The sequence below is a fragment of the Rattus norvegicus genome, chromosome 19 (assembly GCF_036323735.1).
Source record: "Rattus norvegicus strain BN/NHsdMcwi chromosome 19, GRCr8, whole genome shotgun sequence".
Lineage (NCBI taxonomy): Eukaryota > Metazoa > Chordata > Mammalia > Rodentia > Muridae > Rattus > Rattus norvegicus.
In genome coordinates this window covers 44101294-44115889 of record NC_086037.1, presented here as the reverse complement: position 1 = coordinate 44115889, position 14596 = coordinate 44101294, and the positions used below count along the sequence as shown (strand labels likewise).

The 14596-nt window shown below is 45.8% G+C and overlaps 1 protein-coding gene across 6 annotated transcripts in view; it reads right to left on the bottom strand.

The window, feature by feature from the left end:
• Gab1 (GRB2-associated binding protein 1) overlaps positions 1–14596 on the bottom strand; it is a 107925-nt gene that overhangs the window by 27728 nt on the left and 65601 nt on the right. For all 6 annotated transcript variants that reach the window (NM_001108444.1, XM_039097824.2, XM_039097821.2 and 3 more), the window contains exon 2: positions 4459–4753. In NM_001108444.1, the coding sequence (NP_001101914.1) occupies positions 4459–4753 (295 nt within the window). The remainder of the gene's footprint in view (positions 1–4458; positions 4754–14596) is intronic.

Genomic DNA, 14596 nt, shown 5'->3' with positions numbered 1-14596 from the left:
GTGAATGGAAATGTCATTACTATTGTAAGTAACATGATAATAAACCTTTATATATATAAATTTTCAAAGGTCAATCAATCTAGTGAACAGATACAAGAGAGGCTGCACTAGTAGCCACCACCAGTGAAGCACACTGCTGCCTCCATGGTTAATCAACCAGGCAAGGCCTGACTGCGCTCCCTTCCCAACTTGTTTGCTGTGTTCAAGAACAAAGCATCTCAACTTTCCAAGCTTCTACCCTCACACAAAATCTTCGTGAGCTCTTTAACCCTTTGGGGATGCTGACCAAGGCCACTCACTGCTCTCATGCAGGGCTCAGCTGGCATGAAAATCACGGGGTTGTTTAGAACTCTATGAGCTTGGGCCCACCATGGGGGCCACTGGATCACAACTAAAATTCTGCAAGAAAGACAAACAGAAGAGATACTCTTTCTGGTTGAACTGCATTTCAAAAAAAAAAAAAAAGAACAAAATAAATCAATCATGGGGCTGGGGATTTAGCTCAGTGGTAGAGCGCTTACCTAGGAAGCGCAAGGCCCTGGGTTCGGTCCCCAGCTCCGGAAAAAAAAAAAAGAACCAAAATAAATAAATAAATAAATAAATAAATAAATAAATAAATCATGAACTTGCCACCACACAGCCACTGGGAAGGCCAAGATGAACCACTGACTAATACCAAATGTCACTAACAGTATGGGCTAACTGCATTTGTCACACTGTTGTTAGGACACCAGCAGGTACAATGGCTTTGAAGACATTTACATTTTACAAATGCTAAACTTCAGATATCCTATGATGTGGCAGTTCTAATCACAGGTATAAATCCAAAAGATCTAAGTGCTAATTCCATCTAGAAACATAGACCACATAAGACTGGAGAGATAGCTCTCGTGAGGAGCCGAGTTCGAGTCCTGATATCCACACTAGGCAGCTCCCATCTACCTAGCAGGAATCCTAGATCCAAGGCCTCCCTAGCACCTGTGTACACTCTCTCTCTCTCTCTCTCTCTCTCTCTCTCTCTCTCTCTCTCTCTCAAAAAAAAATCTTGGGCTGGAGAGATGGCTCAGTGGTTAAGAGCCCTGACTGCTCTTCCAGAGGTCCTGAGTTCAATTCGCAGCACCCACATGGTGGCTCACAACCATCTGTAATGGGATCTGATCCCCTCTTCTGCTGTGTCTGAAGAGAGTGACAGTGTACTTATATATAATAAATAAATAAATCTTTAAAAAAATATCCCAAATCTACTTTGAGGTGGGATTTCTCTAGGAAAGAGGATTCTTTGCTGGGATATGGATCCTGGAATGTTAATGTGAGCTAGTACTTTAATGCACAGGTATGTGTATCCGTGTACAAACGTGGACACGAAAGCCTCTAAGCACTGCACTGACAACCCATGCCCACACGGCAGTAATAACGAGTATTTAATAAAAACAGTGCAAAGAGCCGGGCCTGGTGATGCACGGTGTAACGTCAGCACCCAGGAGGCAGAGGATCTCTGTTTGAAACCTCTCATTAAAAAACAAATGTAAAAAGTAAAAAAAAATTAAAGTAACTTTTACTTACTAGTTTATATGAAGGGTGTGTTTTTTTTCCTTGTTTGTCTGTATGTCTGTGCACCACACACAAACCAGGCCTGCCTGGTGCCTGCAGAAGTCAGAAGGGGGTATTGGGTCCCCAGAGCTGGAGTTAAGGACAGTTTTAAGTTGCTATGTGTGCGCTGGGAATTGAAACCAGAGTCTTCTGGAAGAGCAGCCGGTGATCTTAACCTGTGAGCCATCTCTCCAGACCCAGTAAAAGGAAATTTGGATGTCCTTGGTTAATACTGCTTTGTAGAAAACATGACATCCACCTCTGAGCAATGGTTTTCTATGTATGACCTTGAACTCCTGATCCTCCTGCATCCACCTCTCAAGTGCTGACATTTAAGGCATGTACCATGATGTTGCGTTCATGCTGTTCTGAGGATCAAACCCCGAGCTTGGTATCTGCTGGGCAAACACACCACTGAGGAATGTCCTCAGCCTATATGTTTTTTCTTAAGTATCAGTCTATCTTACTAAAGGCAAGAATATCAGATGGAAAGTTGCATTTAAAAATTATACTATGATCCAGACACTTTGAGAAAAGCAATTCGGGCAGTTTGCTAATAAGCTCATGCCCTAAAATTAGCCCGGAGGTTTTGCTAGATGTCAGGGAGCTTCCTGCAGCCTTGGCTGGGCTTCCTCATGCTTGTTTAGCAAATTTAACAGCTTCCGCTTTGGTGAACCCAAACCAAAAAGAAGTCAATCTGCACATCTCCAAGAAAAACAAAAGAACCCCGCTTCTATCCCCAAATCCACTAAAGAAAAACCTTAGTGGGAGCCACACAGAGTTCCGTGAGCTAGAATGTAAAAACAGGACCGTCTGCCAGCATTCCCAGTGTTCAACAACAGCGGTGGTCACCTGGGGCAGCGGAAACAACATGGTAATGATATTTTGAGAGGTTCCCGGAATCAAAACACAGGTCACATTTTTCCCCTTTCCTTTTGTTTTGAGGGGAAAATTCGCTGTTCTCAGAGGGATCAGGGGACTTATTTCCTCAGACAGTGCTGTCCAAGCATAGTCGATTTCTTCCCACATCTGGCTTGAAACTCAAACAGTTTAAAAGTGTCTCAAGGTATCAGCCAACTTTTGAGACAAGAACAGTGCATATTCAGCCTTTGAAATGGAGAGCACAGGCCTTAGGGACAGACCTAAGAAAGGCCAAAGTACCTACTGCTCTTTAGGGATTAGCTATGAGGGATGGTTGGACACCAGACCATATAAAATTGGGGATAGAGGGGCTGGAGAGGTGAGGTGGCCCAGTGGTCAAGAGACCCTAGCTCACAACTGTCTGCAACTCTAGTCCTAGGGATCCCTGCATCTTCTTCTGACCTCCTCTGGCACCAGGCGTGCATGTGACACACATTACCACAAAATACCCAGACACATTAAAAACCAACAGAAATCCTGTCTGGGATTCCAGTTCCATGGGATGATACCCTCTTCTGGCCTCTGCTGGTACTGCACCCACACAGTACACAATTATCGAGCTTTCCACTAACACAGGAACCCGTGAGGATGACCGCTCCAGACTCTGCTCTACTGCTGAGAGCCCACATCCGCCTCGAGCTACAGTGAAGCTGGGCACCACAAACACAGGAGAAAGGGCTGATTTTAAAGCCATTACTTAGATATAGTTCTTTAGATATAGTTCATAAACTGCAGGAAGTATGGGGAGATTGAAATCATGAGGGATTGGTTGGTTAGGGGCCAAATATGAAGGCTTAGTAAAGCTGTCCTGGAATCCGGCTCACAAACCACAATTTCATATTTGAATAATGATTTATGAATTAGCTTACCATCTTCTACTCTTCCTACAGGATTATGAAGACACAAAGTACCCAGGTATATTGGTCACCCATTTCTAAGGACTCTGGAGTTCTGCCACTAAAATGTTCCCGCTGCTTCGAGTTTTATCTTGAAAACTAGCCCTGTTAAGCTAAAACTGACACCATGACCAAGGAGTCCTGACACCTAAAAATCAAGGAAAACATTTAATTAAATGAGAGAAATAAAAGCACTCAGTACGTTTATCTCCCACGCAGCCATTTAAAACGTGACCTTTTCGTGAAAGTAGGAAGGGACATGGTGGCGGTGGTGTGGGGAAGTAGTCAAAAGGGAGGGGAGCAGATGACTGTTGGAGGCGCTTGACAGGAAAGCTCAAGGGACAGCTGTGGAGGGGATGCTGAGCGGGGGTGGGGGTGGGATGGGGGGAGGGCTGTGGGGGAGCCTATGTCACACCTATGACATACAGTGGCTCTGCAGGTTAAAGCATTTGCCACCGAGACTGACCACCCCTGAACTCAGTCTCCAGGACTCACCCACAGGGTGCAAGGAGAAAGCAGACGTCTATAAATTGTCCTTTGACCCCACCCCAGCCCCACTCACATGGTGGCATGCACATGGCACTCGTCTCCCCAAATTCTTCAAGCAGACAGTTATTTAGATTGGTCCACAACACTTAAGTCTCTCAAAACCTGCACGACTGCCTTCTAAACTGCCTGGAGCATTCGATGCCTGCTCTAAGTGTCAAATTCCTATTGTAAAGACAAAATATCAGTGCCCTGCATATAACTGAAACAACAATTTTGTAACATTTCCAAAACCACCCCCCCAAAAAAGGGGGGGTTGCAATAACTGAAAAAGAAAACCTTAAACTCTGGATCTGGAGAGATGGATTCTTCTAGGACGATGCTTCAATTCCCAGCTCCCACAGGACCACTCAAAACCATCTGTAACTGCAGTCCAGGGGGTCCACGCCCTCTTCTAATCCCCACAGGCACTGCGTGCACGTGATGCACAGACATACACACAGGCGAAATACCCAAACACATATAATAAATGAAACTACGTAAACAAAGCGAAACCCGGACCCACCTTCTTCTGTGGGATTGAACCCACAGATGTCACAGATACAACGGACCCACTTGTTCATGTCTTCTTCGCTGTCCGCCACCAAGTAAAAAATCCGATCGATGGTGTTGATATCAAAGATGTAGCTGTTCTCAAACTCCTTTTTGTTGAATGTCAACCCAGCATCAACTTGCTGACATAAATTTAAATCAATAATCCGGATAGGCTTCTTGGCATGATCGTTTTTGTAATACTCCAGGACATCGGGGTCTCCGGTCAAACGGCCACTGCGCAACACAAACCACCTTCTCTTCCACGCCTAGAAACAAGCAAAACACCGCTTGCCGTCAGGTCAAAACATTTTGGGGTGGAACACGTTTATTAAGCTAATTTTATGAATGCATTGTCTGGAAAAAAGTTGTATCTTGTCTCAGTTCTCCTATGACACAGCAAATGAAGCCAAATATAAAATCGTTTCAACGAATAATGTTGGGGAAATGGCATTAGCCAAAGGACAAGGACAGATATCATGCTGAGCAAAGGAAAGCATTCACGAGAGGCAGATACTGCGATCTTGTTATCGGAATCATTAGTTAAATCCAGAAAGATTGCGGCCTAGTTGTGAGCTGTCATGTGGGTGCTGGGAACTGAACCTGGGTCCTCTGTAGGAGCAGCCAGTGTCCTTAACTACTGCGTCATCTTTAGAATAACTCAGCTCCTGGCCTTCTTTAGGGATGGTAAGGATAAAAGGAAAGATTGAGTATAGATCTAAATTGCACACATGCGTGTGCATGTTTATGTACATGCTAGGAAAAGAAGCATAACAATTCAGGACTACAGATCTCTGTAGTTTTAGAACAACAGACTGGCCATCGAAATGACAGCTCATTGCTAGCATCTCAGGGAAGCAATCAGGAAAACATCTAGCAGGTCTCATAGAGGCTCAAAGAGGACGTCAGGTAACCTGTTCTCTCTTATCTCTGCCATATCCCTTTAATACAAGGTCTCTCACTGAACACAGAGCCAGGCAGGTGGCCAGAAGGCCCCAGCAACCCTTCTTGTCTCTGCTCTGCGGATACACACAGGTGCCCTTGGGAGATGAGGTCACCCTCACACATTTCTGCAGCTCTAGGGCATCACATGTGGCCACTGCTTATGCTGCCCAGCACCTCACTAAAGCAGTGTCAGTGTTTTAGTTTCAGAAAACTGTACCTATACGAAGTGCACGTCCCTTTAGTAACAAGCAGGGATAAAGTCAGCTTGGGCTCACAGTGTTTTCAGAGTCGTCCATCCATCATCCAATAGGGGTTTGGTTTGTTTTTTTTTTTTTAAAAGATTTATTTATTATATATAAGTACACTGTAGCTGTCTTCAGACACACCAGAAGAGGGCATCAGATCTCATTACAGATGGTTGTGAGCCACCATGTGGTCGCTGGGAATTGAACTCAGGACCTCAGGAAAAGTAGTCAATGCTCTTAACCACTGAGCCATCTCTCCAGCCCCAGGGGTTTGGTTTTCTATGGTCTCATCAGACCAAGAGTGAGCTTTATGCTTGTGCTGCAACCTAAGACTGCCCCCAACTCAAGAACTCGGTGTCTCCATTGACACTTAGAGATGTGTGCTCATCAGAAAGTATCTACTGATACTTGTTCTAGCCAGCAGAAGCAACATGACAAGTGCTCCAACTTCTGTGTATCAAAAATGTGCCACATTAAACTAAAAGGCATTATAGTAGCAACTCAAAACCAGCTTCATTTTATTCAGAAAATACAGGACAAGAAAGAAGGTTTAATCACTAACACAATATCCATTTCCCTCGCACATATTTTGGGTTTAGCCTCCACACTAACCAAATTTTATATTTAGATTTGGATGGAGGTACTAGGAAAGCATCACAGGGTCTGGGGAAGCAACAAGCACTCTTATCAACCAAACTTCACGTCCCTGCCACTAACATCAATGTTTAGATTAGCTTCTCAAGGACAGAATCAAGGTGGCCAGAAGAAGGTAACATAGAGTTCTGTGGACGTTCCGAGGACTAGGAAGTCACAGGTTATAGATGCACAGGAATGTAGCACTGAGTTACAAAACCATTTATTTCATTCTATTAACCAACAGCCGTCATAGAGAAACGATCGCCTCTCGCAAGGTGTGATAGCACACCTCAGACTCTGTCCTCAGACCTTTAAGGGAATCCACAAATGTTAAGGCTGACACAGCAATGGAGCAGTAGAAAGTCAGAAAACAGTATTCTTTATGCAAGGCCATTAGAGGAGCCTCTCTCTGGTTAGTGCTTTTCCCCAAGATTGGCGAGGTTCTGTCTTTAAATACAGAAATGACTTTTGAAACTTTAATGGCTCGCAAGGAAATCTTTCTGAAATGCCTTACTACATAATTCATTGAACATAATTCATCCATCCCCCTGTGGCTCACCTCAGTGGTACAGGTGCCGATTTCTAGGCTGCACGTCAGTGAGGGCCTCCAAGGCTGGTGGGCTGTGGGGGGTCAGCAGCCCCACCCTGAACCCACCCACTGCTGGGTCTGCCCAGTTCACCTAACCATTTTAGGTATGGGTGTATGTGTGTGTGCACATGTGTGTCTGTGCATGCATGTAGGGGTGGAGCTCAATCTTGATCTTGTTTCTAGTTTGGTCTCTCACTGGTCTGGAGCTTTCTCAGGAGGGTAGCTGGCTGGTCTGATCTGCCTCTGCTAACTTTTCCAGGGCTGGGTCTATACGAACCCCCTCTATTCCCAGGTTTGTGTTTGTGTTTGTATGGATTCTGGGGAGTCTGATGCAGGTCCCAGTGCTTGCCTGGTCAGTACTTTCTCAACTGAACATCCCCACTCTGAGCACAATCCTTCAAAAGACCTTCTACCCAGCCTCCCTTACACCTTCACCAACCATTACTTCTGCCTCCTGTTTTCGGGAGGCCAAACTCTCCCTGTGTTCTCTTTCCAAACACCCATTATGTTTTCTTTCCCAACCTTCTGGGCCTTTCCTTCCTGGGCCACTTTCTGAGTTTCCCAAAGGAAATAAGGCTGTACAGTTTGGGGACATAAAATGGGGGAATAGTTAATGAAACCACGGTCTCATTAAAATTTGATCAGTGCTTTCCAAACATCTCCATGAGGAAAAGAGCCCCTGAACGGGGCACACATGTGAAAAACACGGGTAAAGTCACTGCTGTGTGGTGAGAAGTACAGAGCGGGAGAGACGGGGTTGTGCTCTTCCGTGTGCCTTTGAGACACCTTAAGTGTCACTTTCTACTTCTCACTTAACCTGATTTCCTCACTTGGACCTTCCTGTCGCCAACATCCAAGAAGCCTTCAGAAAGTGCCTGGGGCACAGTGGACCACGGGAGCTGAGTAGCCACTACCTGAGACCTCAACTCTCAGACAGGAAACGGCAGCATCAAGACACAGAAGCGAGGCAGGCAACACCTGCCACTTGTTTATTTATTTTTAACATGGGCCAAATGTGAGTGTTTGTCTGGGTCACAAAATGAGTCACTCTCATTGAATCTGGCACCAACGAAACGGCGAAAAACAAAAGCAATTACATAAACTCACACTTTAACAAGGCAGATACAAAGGTTCTCTGGATGGTGGGACAAAGCACAATTTAGTCACAGAATAAAGCCCGATGCTTGACAGGAGATCCGTCATCAGCACCCTGGCTAATCACAGCACAAAGGCTTCTCTGTTTTGTCTGAGCACAAAACAGGCCCGAATAAACCAGTCTTTGTTATCTGAGAATATCTGGGATTCTTAAAGTTTGTCCTATTTTTACCCTGCTGTCTCGGGAGCCCCAGAGACAGCTGGACGCTGCCTTCCAGTCTCGCTTGAGTAGCAGACCAAGCAGATGAGTTTTCTTGAAACCTTCAAAAGCAAATGCTCAGATCAATTTTAAATAAAAATCTCATGAGAAACCATTCTATTAGACGTCCATGATGTATATACCGGTAGTGAAACAGTGGCCATAAGGTTGAGAAAAACCACACAGCTTACGGTGTGGCATCAGGTCTTCCACACTTATTCAAGATGAATGATCAATGCAGGACCAACTCCAGTGAGTCTGCGCATCCATGAAGCCATGGATGTCCAGTGAGTCTGCGTGTCCTTGAAGCCATGGATGTCCAGTGAGTCTGCGTAACCATGAAGCTATGGACGTCCAGTGAGTCTGCGTAACCATGATGCTATGGAAGTCTAGTGAGTCTGTGTTACCATGAAGTTAAGGACGTCTAGTGAGTCTGTGTATCCATGAAGCTTTGGATGTCCCAAATGCTGAACTATGGTCCCAAATGCTCACTGGTTGTCTGTCTGCTTTCTACACAGGAGAGAGCTCAAATTCTATGAGAGGGCACAATAACCTGAACCGTATCTCCTCAGAGGCTTGCCATCCTCTTGGGTCTTTTCTGCCTCTGGCCCCACAGCACATGCTGTTCTGAGCACACGAGCCACCCTGGACTCAGCTGAGTCCTCCTCTCAGAACCACCCCGGGCTGGCTTGGGGCCCTCCATCCTCCAGTCCTTCCCAGTCACACACTCTTGGTACTCTTACGTCCCAATTACTTGGGGTTTGGGGAAGCCTTGTCTCTTCTGTACCTTCCTCCTTCCCCACCCCCTGCTCCAAAGGGAGCTTGTATCAGCCACTGCTTGAGATGCAGGTAAACCCTTGGAGGTTAGAAAAAACAGACATTCTCATATGACCTGCACATCACAGGGACATCACAGGGTCTGAGCACGACCTGCCTGGATGTCAGGAGAGGATGGCGGTCCATAAATTGTTTAACTAATTTCCTTTCAATCACTATGCACACAGGAAGTGTCTACGAACTTCAGTTGAAAAGAATTCTGTATAAGCACATCTACACTTAAGCAAATTTAAAAACAAACAAACAAAGGCTACACTAAGCTCAAGGCAGATCTGTCATACTTTGGCGAGATCTTAAAAGAGGCTTCTCAGCTACTGGGTAACAGTCCGGAACACATTGGCACAAAGGACAGATGGTCCTGTCACTAGAATTCCCACCCAGACTAGCTCCTCACCGTTCCTTACTATGCTGTTAGCAAGTTTCCAGAACATGCCTAAGTGACGCTCACGTTCAGCGTTGCCGTTCTGGGAGCCTTCCATGGTTACAAATGACCGGAGGACTCTGCTTTACAGGAGGGGGGTGATGCCTTCAGGACAGCTACCCCACCTCGGTGTGCACATGTGCTGGGCTCGGTGCACGTGGAGTAGCTGACCTCCAAACTGCACAGTGTCCAAATGCCTCTGAGCCACATCCCCAACGCCATGCAGGACCACGGATCAGCAACAACAGGTAACAGATTGTTAAGGTCTTGAAAGCGTGATATAAACAATCCAGTGCTTTCTGCCCACCAAATCCCCACAGAGAGCCAGGGAACTTGGTGAGAGACCTCCAGGAACGAGGCCAGAAGTGGGAAGACAGGGCAGCCTGAGCATCCGTTACAGGATGGGCACAAGCCTGCATCTTCTAAACCAGGCTGTCTCCTGAGCTCTTCCCTCCACACCCTTATACTTCACTCCTCACCCACTCATCAAGTTCCTTCAAATCCCACAGCAAGACATTCACTTAAGCCCCCAACTCAGCCGAGATGGCACCCACACCCTTAATTGTAGTGATGGGGGGAAGAGACAGGTAGAGCTCTGTGAATTCGAGGCTATCCTGGTCTACAGAAGAAGTTCCAGGACAGCCAAGGGTACATAGAGAAACCCTGTCTGAAAACAAAACAAGCCCTCAGCTCCCTTCCTCATAAAGGTACTTGCTACTCCCTGCTCCTCTGTGCTCTTGGTAGACAGTATCTACAAAACCCACCCACAGCCCCACTTGCTTACAGACGCTAGGGAGAATTCTCCGGAACCCTCAGTGGTTGCCTAAGTCTAACTAAGCTTCTGGGGACAGGATGCAAATGGCCTCAGATCTCTCATCAGCCTGTGCCCTGAGGTGGTGTTGGGGACAGAGTACAGTGGGGCGTGTTTTGAAGTCTCCTGAAAGGTACCACACACCTGATATTCTGTGGGAAAAACAATGGACTGAGAGTTCTCTGACAGGCTCAATGCAGACTTTACATATCACCTCAGAAATCTGTAAATTGTCGTGAAGATGCTAGAGTTTTTGTTGTTTGGTTTTAGACTTTTGAGGCAGAGTTTCACATAACTCAGGCTGGCCTCTAACTTGCTATGTAGTAGAGGATAGCTCCTGTGTCTGCCTCCCAAGTGACAGGATTGCAGTATTGATTACCAGGACTAGTGAGAACACTGAATTAGTTTTGTTTGTTTGTTTGTTTGTTTTTCAAGATTGTTTCATTATGTCATCCTGCCTCTGCCTTCTGAGTGCTGCAATTAATGTGTATCCATGAGAACACTGGGTTTTTTAATGACTAAGGGGCAGAAAAATGGTTAAATTATACAATACCTGTCCAATAAATCTGTGCAAACCATTTAAAAATATGGAAAACGTTTGAAAAAATGCTCACTGTTAAATGAAAAAGAAAGAAAGGTGTCTGAGGCAGAAGGACTGCAGAGACTCAGTCAGATTGGGTTGTTATCAAGTGGCCATCCTGAGACCCAGTCTCAGCTACCGAACACGATCAAACCAAGGTTCCAGAGTTGTACGGAAGGTATGGCTCCATTTGTCTAAAGCAATCATGTTTGCGTACACGTCAACAAGTTTAGAGAAAGGATCTGAAGGCACGTACCACTCAACGCTAGCTGTGAGAAGTCTGTCACAGGGACTATAGAGCTTCAGACAAGTACATGGGCCTTTTCATCAATGCTTTTCCGTTTATTGCCTCTATAATGGGAAATGTTATATATTTTGAGTTTACACCTAAAAAGGGTTTTTGAAAAAGAAAATATACTTTAAAAAAAATCTAGGCATGGTGTACATAAAGTGAAAAGTTTGTGTCACCTGGAAATGTTCCTCTGCAGTTAGTGGATGAATTTAACATTTCTCTCAGATATAGAATTCCAGGATACATCTGGAAGCAGTGTAGTCAGGAAATGGCTTAGACAGAGACTTGGTTTTGAAGACTGGATACAGGGGTTAAAAACAAACAAGCCAGCAAAGCCGGGGACACTTAAAATAGACAAGTCCATCACTCCCCTCCCCCAGCTAACATCCACAATGCTCTCACACCGCTCCCCTCCCCCAGCTAACGTCCACAATGCTCTCCCTGTCCTCAAAGCCCTGCCAGTGACAGGGCACACACTCAGAGGCCTAAATATCTGAAAACATCAAGTACGTGCCTCGGGATTTGTTTTCTCCATTAAAACTACTAAAATTTCCAAAATACCGCTCCAAGTGCAAAATGAAATGGAGAAAAACATAGGACAAAAGCAAGCCGTGTGCTTGAAAACGCTCGGTTGTTTTCCAGGAAGCTTCATTATCTTCTCCCCTCCAGCAAAGTAAGGAAAAAGCAGGCTTCGTGGGAATTTCCACCCTGCCAGCTCTATCATTACGGCCGTCTGCTCCACACACACAGAAGCCTAAAATTTCCTGTTTTCAAACCATGGTCACCGTTTTTTTCGACTTGTCCCACTGTGCTAACTTTAGCCTGGTAATATAAACAGAAGGCTACGCTGGGAAAGCTGCAGACTGGTGCCTGGCTCCAGGCTCTCAGGCTCCAGTGAACTTCTCAGACCTGAGTTCACATGCTCAGCCCGGACCGAGGCAGGTTAGCCAGGTATGGAGAGGGTGAGGGATTCTAACAGGGACCACCAAAGACCACCAGCTACAACAACAAAGTCAAAACAGCGCTGAGGAAGGTAGAGGTGGGCTGAGTGCCTAGGTAGAGACCCAAACAATCAGCTGAACAGAGCCGAAGGGTACACACATCGTCATGAGCCCCAAACATGCCAGAGCAGGCGTGGGGGTGGCAGAAGCAGAACATGAATGGCCGCTGCAAACAGAGAGCTGATTTTCTTCACTTAGATCTGGCTGCTGTGGCCTGCAGCTGTCTTTGTGGATGCTACAGCTTGAAATGACAATTCTATAGCTCATGTGTGAGACAGCATCTTGCTACAAAGCTCGGCTCCAAAGGATGAGACCCACAATGATCACGGTTTAAACTACGCACTGCTGTAAACTGGGGTGTCTACTCTGCACAACGAATGCATGCTACCTGGGTTACTTCCATTGTTCTTTGGAAAATAATGGCCTTCTTTATATAAATTCTCTATATAAGAAAATGGTAAAAAAGAAAAAAAAAGAAAAGAAAATGGTGCTGATGGGGTGGCACACACATTCAAGGTCAGCCTGGTCTACATAGTGAGTTGCAGACCAGTAGGGCTATAATCACAATGCGTGTCTGTCCTGGGTTGGGATATAACTCAGTTGGTACGGTGGTTGCCTAGAAAGCATGAACCCAGCACCTGGCATGTTGGCTCACGCCTGTGATTTCAGCATTTGGGATATGCAAACAGAAGCATCTCACAGTCAAGGTCAAACTCTACGCTGTAGAATGCTGTCTCCTAGCCATGGCCTGGCTGTTACCCTTTATAATCCTCGGCAGCTGTGATTATCTATAGACTTCTACACAGGCCTGGGCCTGTAACACGGAGCCACAGGGAAAGGAAAGGTACCATGAGGCCCCAACCCTCATCAAAGACTGACTGACAGCTAATACTGCTGGAAGGAAGAGAAACGTTTTTCTTCAGTGGTATAGTGGCTTGGCTGCTCACAAACTGCCTGTGCTCCTGTAAGTTCACCCTGCTCGACTTGGGCGCATGGCTGGTATCTTTCTGGGGTGAACAGACTTTCTCCCCAGAAAAGTTCACACAAAGCTACAGAGTGAATCTAAGACCAGCATGGGCTATACAGGACTCTGTCTCAAAACTAAACCAAAGGCAACAACAACAACGAAGTCCATCAAAACATTAATGACAATCTTGATTCTTTTTGCTTTGTTTTCATTTCATCTTCTGGCTGGAGAGACACTGGGGAGTCAGGAGTGAGCACAGATCTTCCAGAGGACGGGGGTTCTCAGCACCCATGTCAGACAGCCACGTGCACAGCTTACACACACACACACACACACACACACACACACACACACGTAACTACACATAATAGAAATATTTTTTAAAAAACCCTATCTTTTGTTCAAACCCTCATTTCTCAGTTCTATTTTTTGTTCACCTACCCAATCCAAAATATTTATTGCTGGGTTAAAATGTATGTTTGTTTGTTTCTGAGTTCTCAGCAAAAGATAAACAGCATGCTTACTGTAAGGTGTTTTGCTTTTGAGGCGTGTTCACAATGTTCACCAAAGCAGAGCATACAGTAAGAACCAGGCCAGTGAGGCGGGCCATCAGTCCAGCGCTCATGCCGCTCCTGCAGAGGACCTACGCGGCAGCTCATAACTGCAGTTCCAGGGGAATGTCATCTTCTAAACTCTCAGGGGTTCTGCACATGTGGTGGGTATGTGTACAGTAGGCACACAAACATACCCATAAAAACAAGTAAATACATAAATGAGTAGTTTTAAAAACTGGGACAGAGTTCAAAAAGATTACTTTCATACGAATCACCGAAAGCATTAGCATGACAAATTCCAAAATGGATCGCCATGATGGTATTAACATGAACTGAGTCTGGCCGACGCTCAATACCACTCTTCTGAACGCACAACTCAGTAAAATACTTCCAGCGATAAGTCACGTTCTCTAGGGTCACCCCTTCAGGTACTGCTTCCTGCAACCTACAAAGTAATTGACCTTATCCAAGGACAAGCACCAGGTAGAAAGCCTGGCTCAAGACAGCAACCCCGTCACAGAGAAGGAAGTGAATTCTGTAATGCAAACATAGAAGGCCCAGCTCATAGGCAATGCCAGGGATTCAGGCATGGCTCTTCAAGGAAAATGTCCCACTCATTGTAAGCAGCAGAGACAGCATGGATCTGGTGGTCAAGAAAAGCTGTTGACTACGTCTTACCTACCTCTTTTTGCACTAGCTGGTCCATTCTATCCTGTGAGCCCTAGCTGAGCCCTGCCTTCCTGTTTCCTGTCAGCTTCCCATCACCCCTTACCACACTGACACCTCCTAACCTTTGCCCTGCAGGAACTGAGTACAACGGACTGAAGGTAAGAACAGCAGCAAGGATCTGTGTATACGACAATGTCGGAGGGTCAGGGCA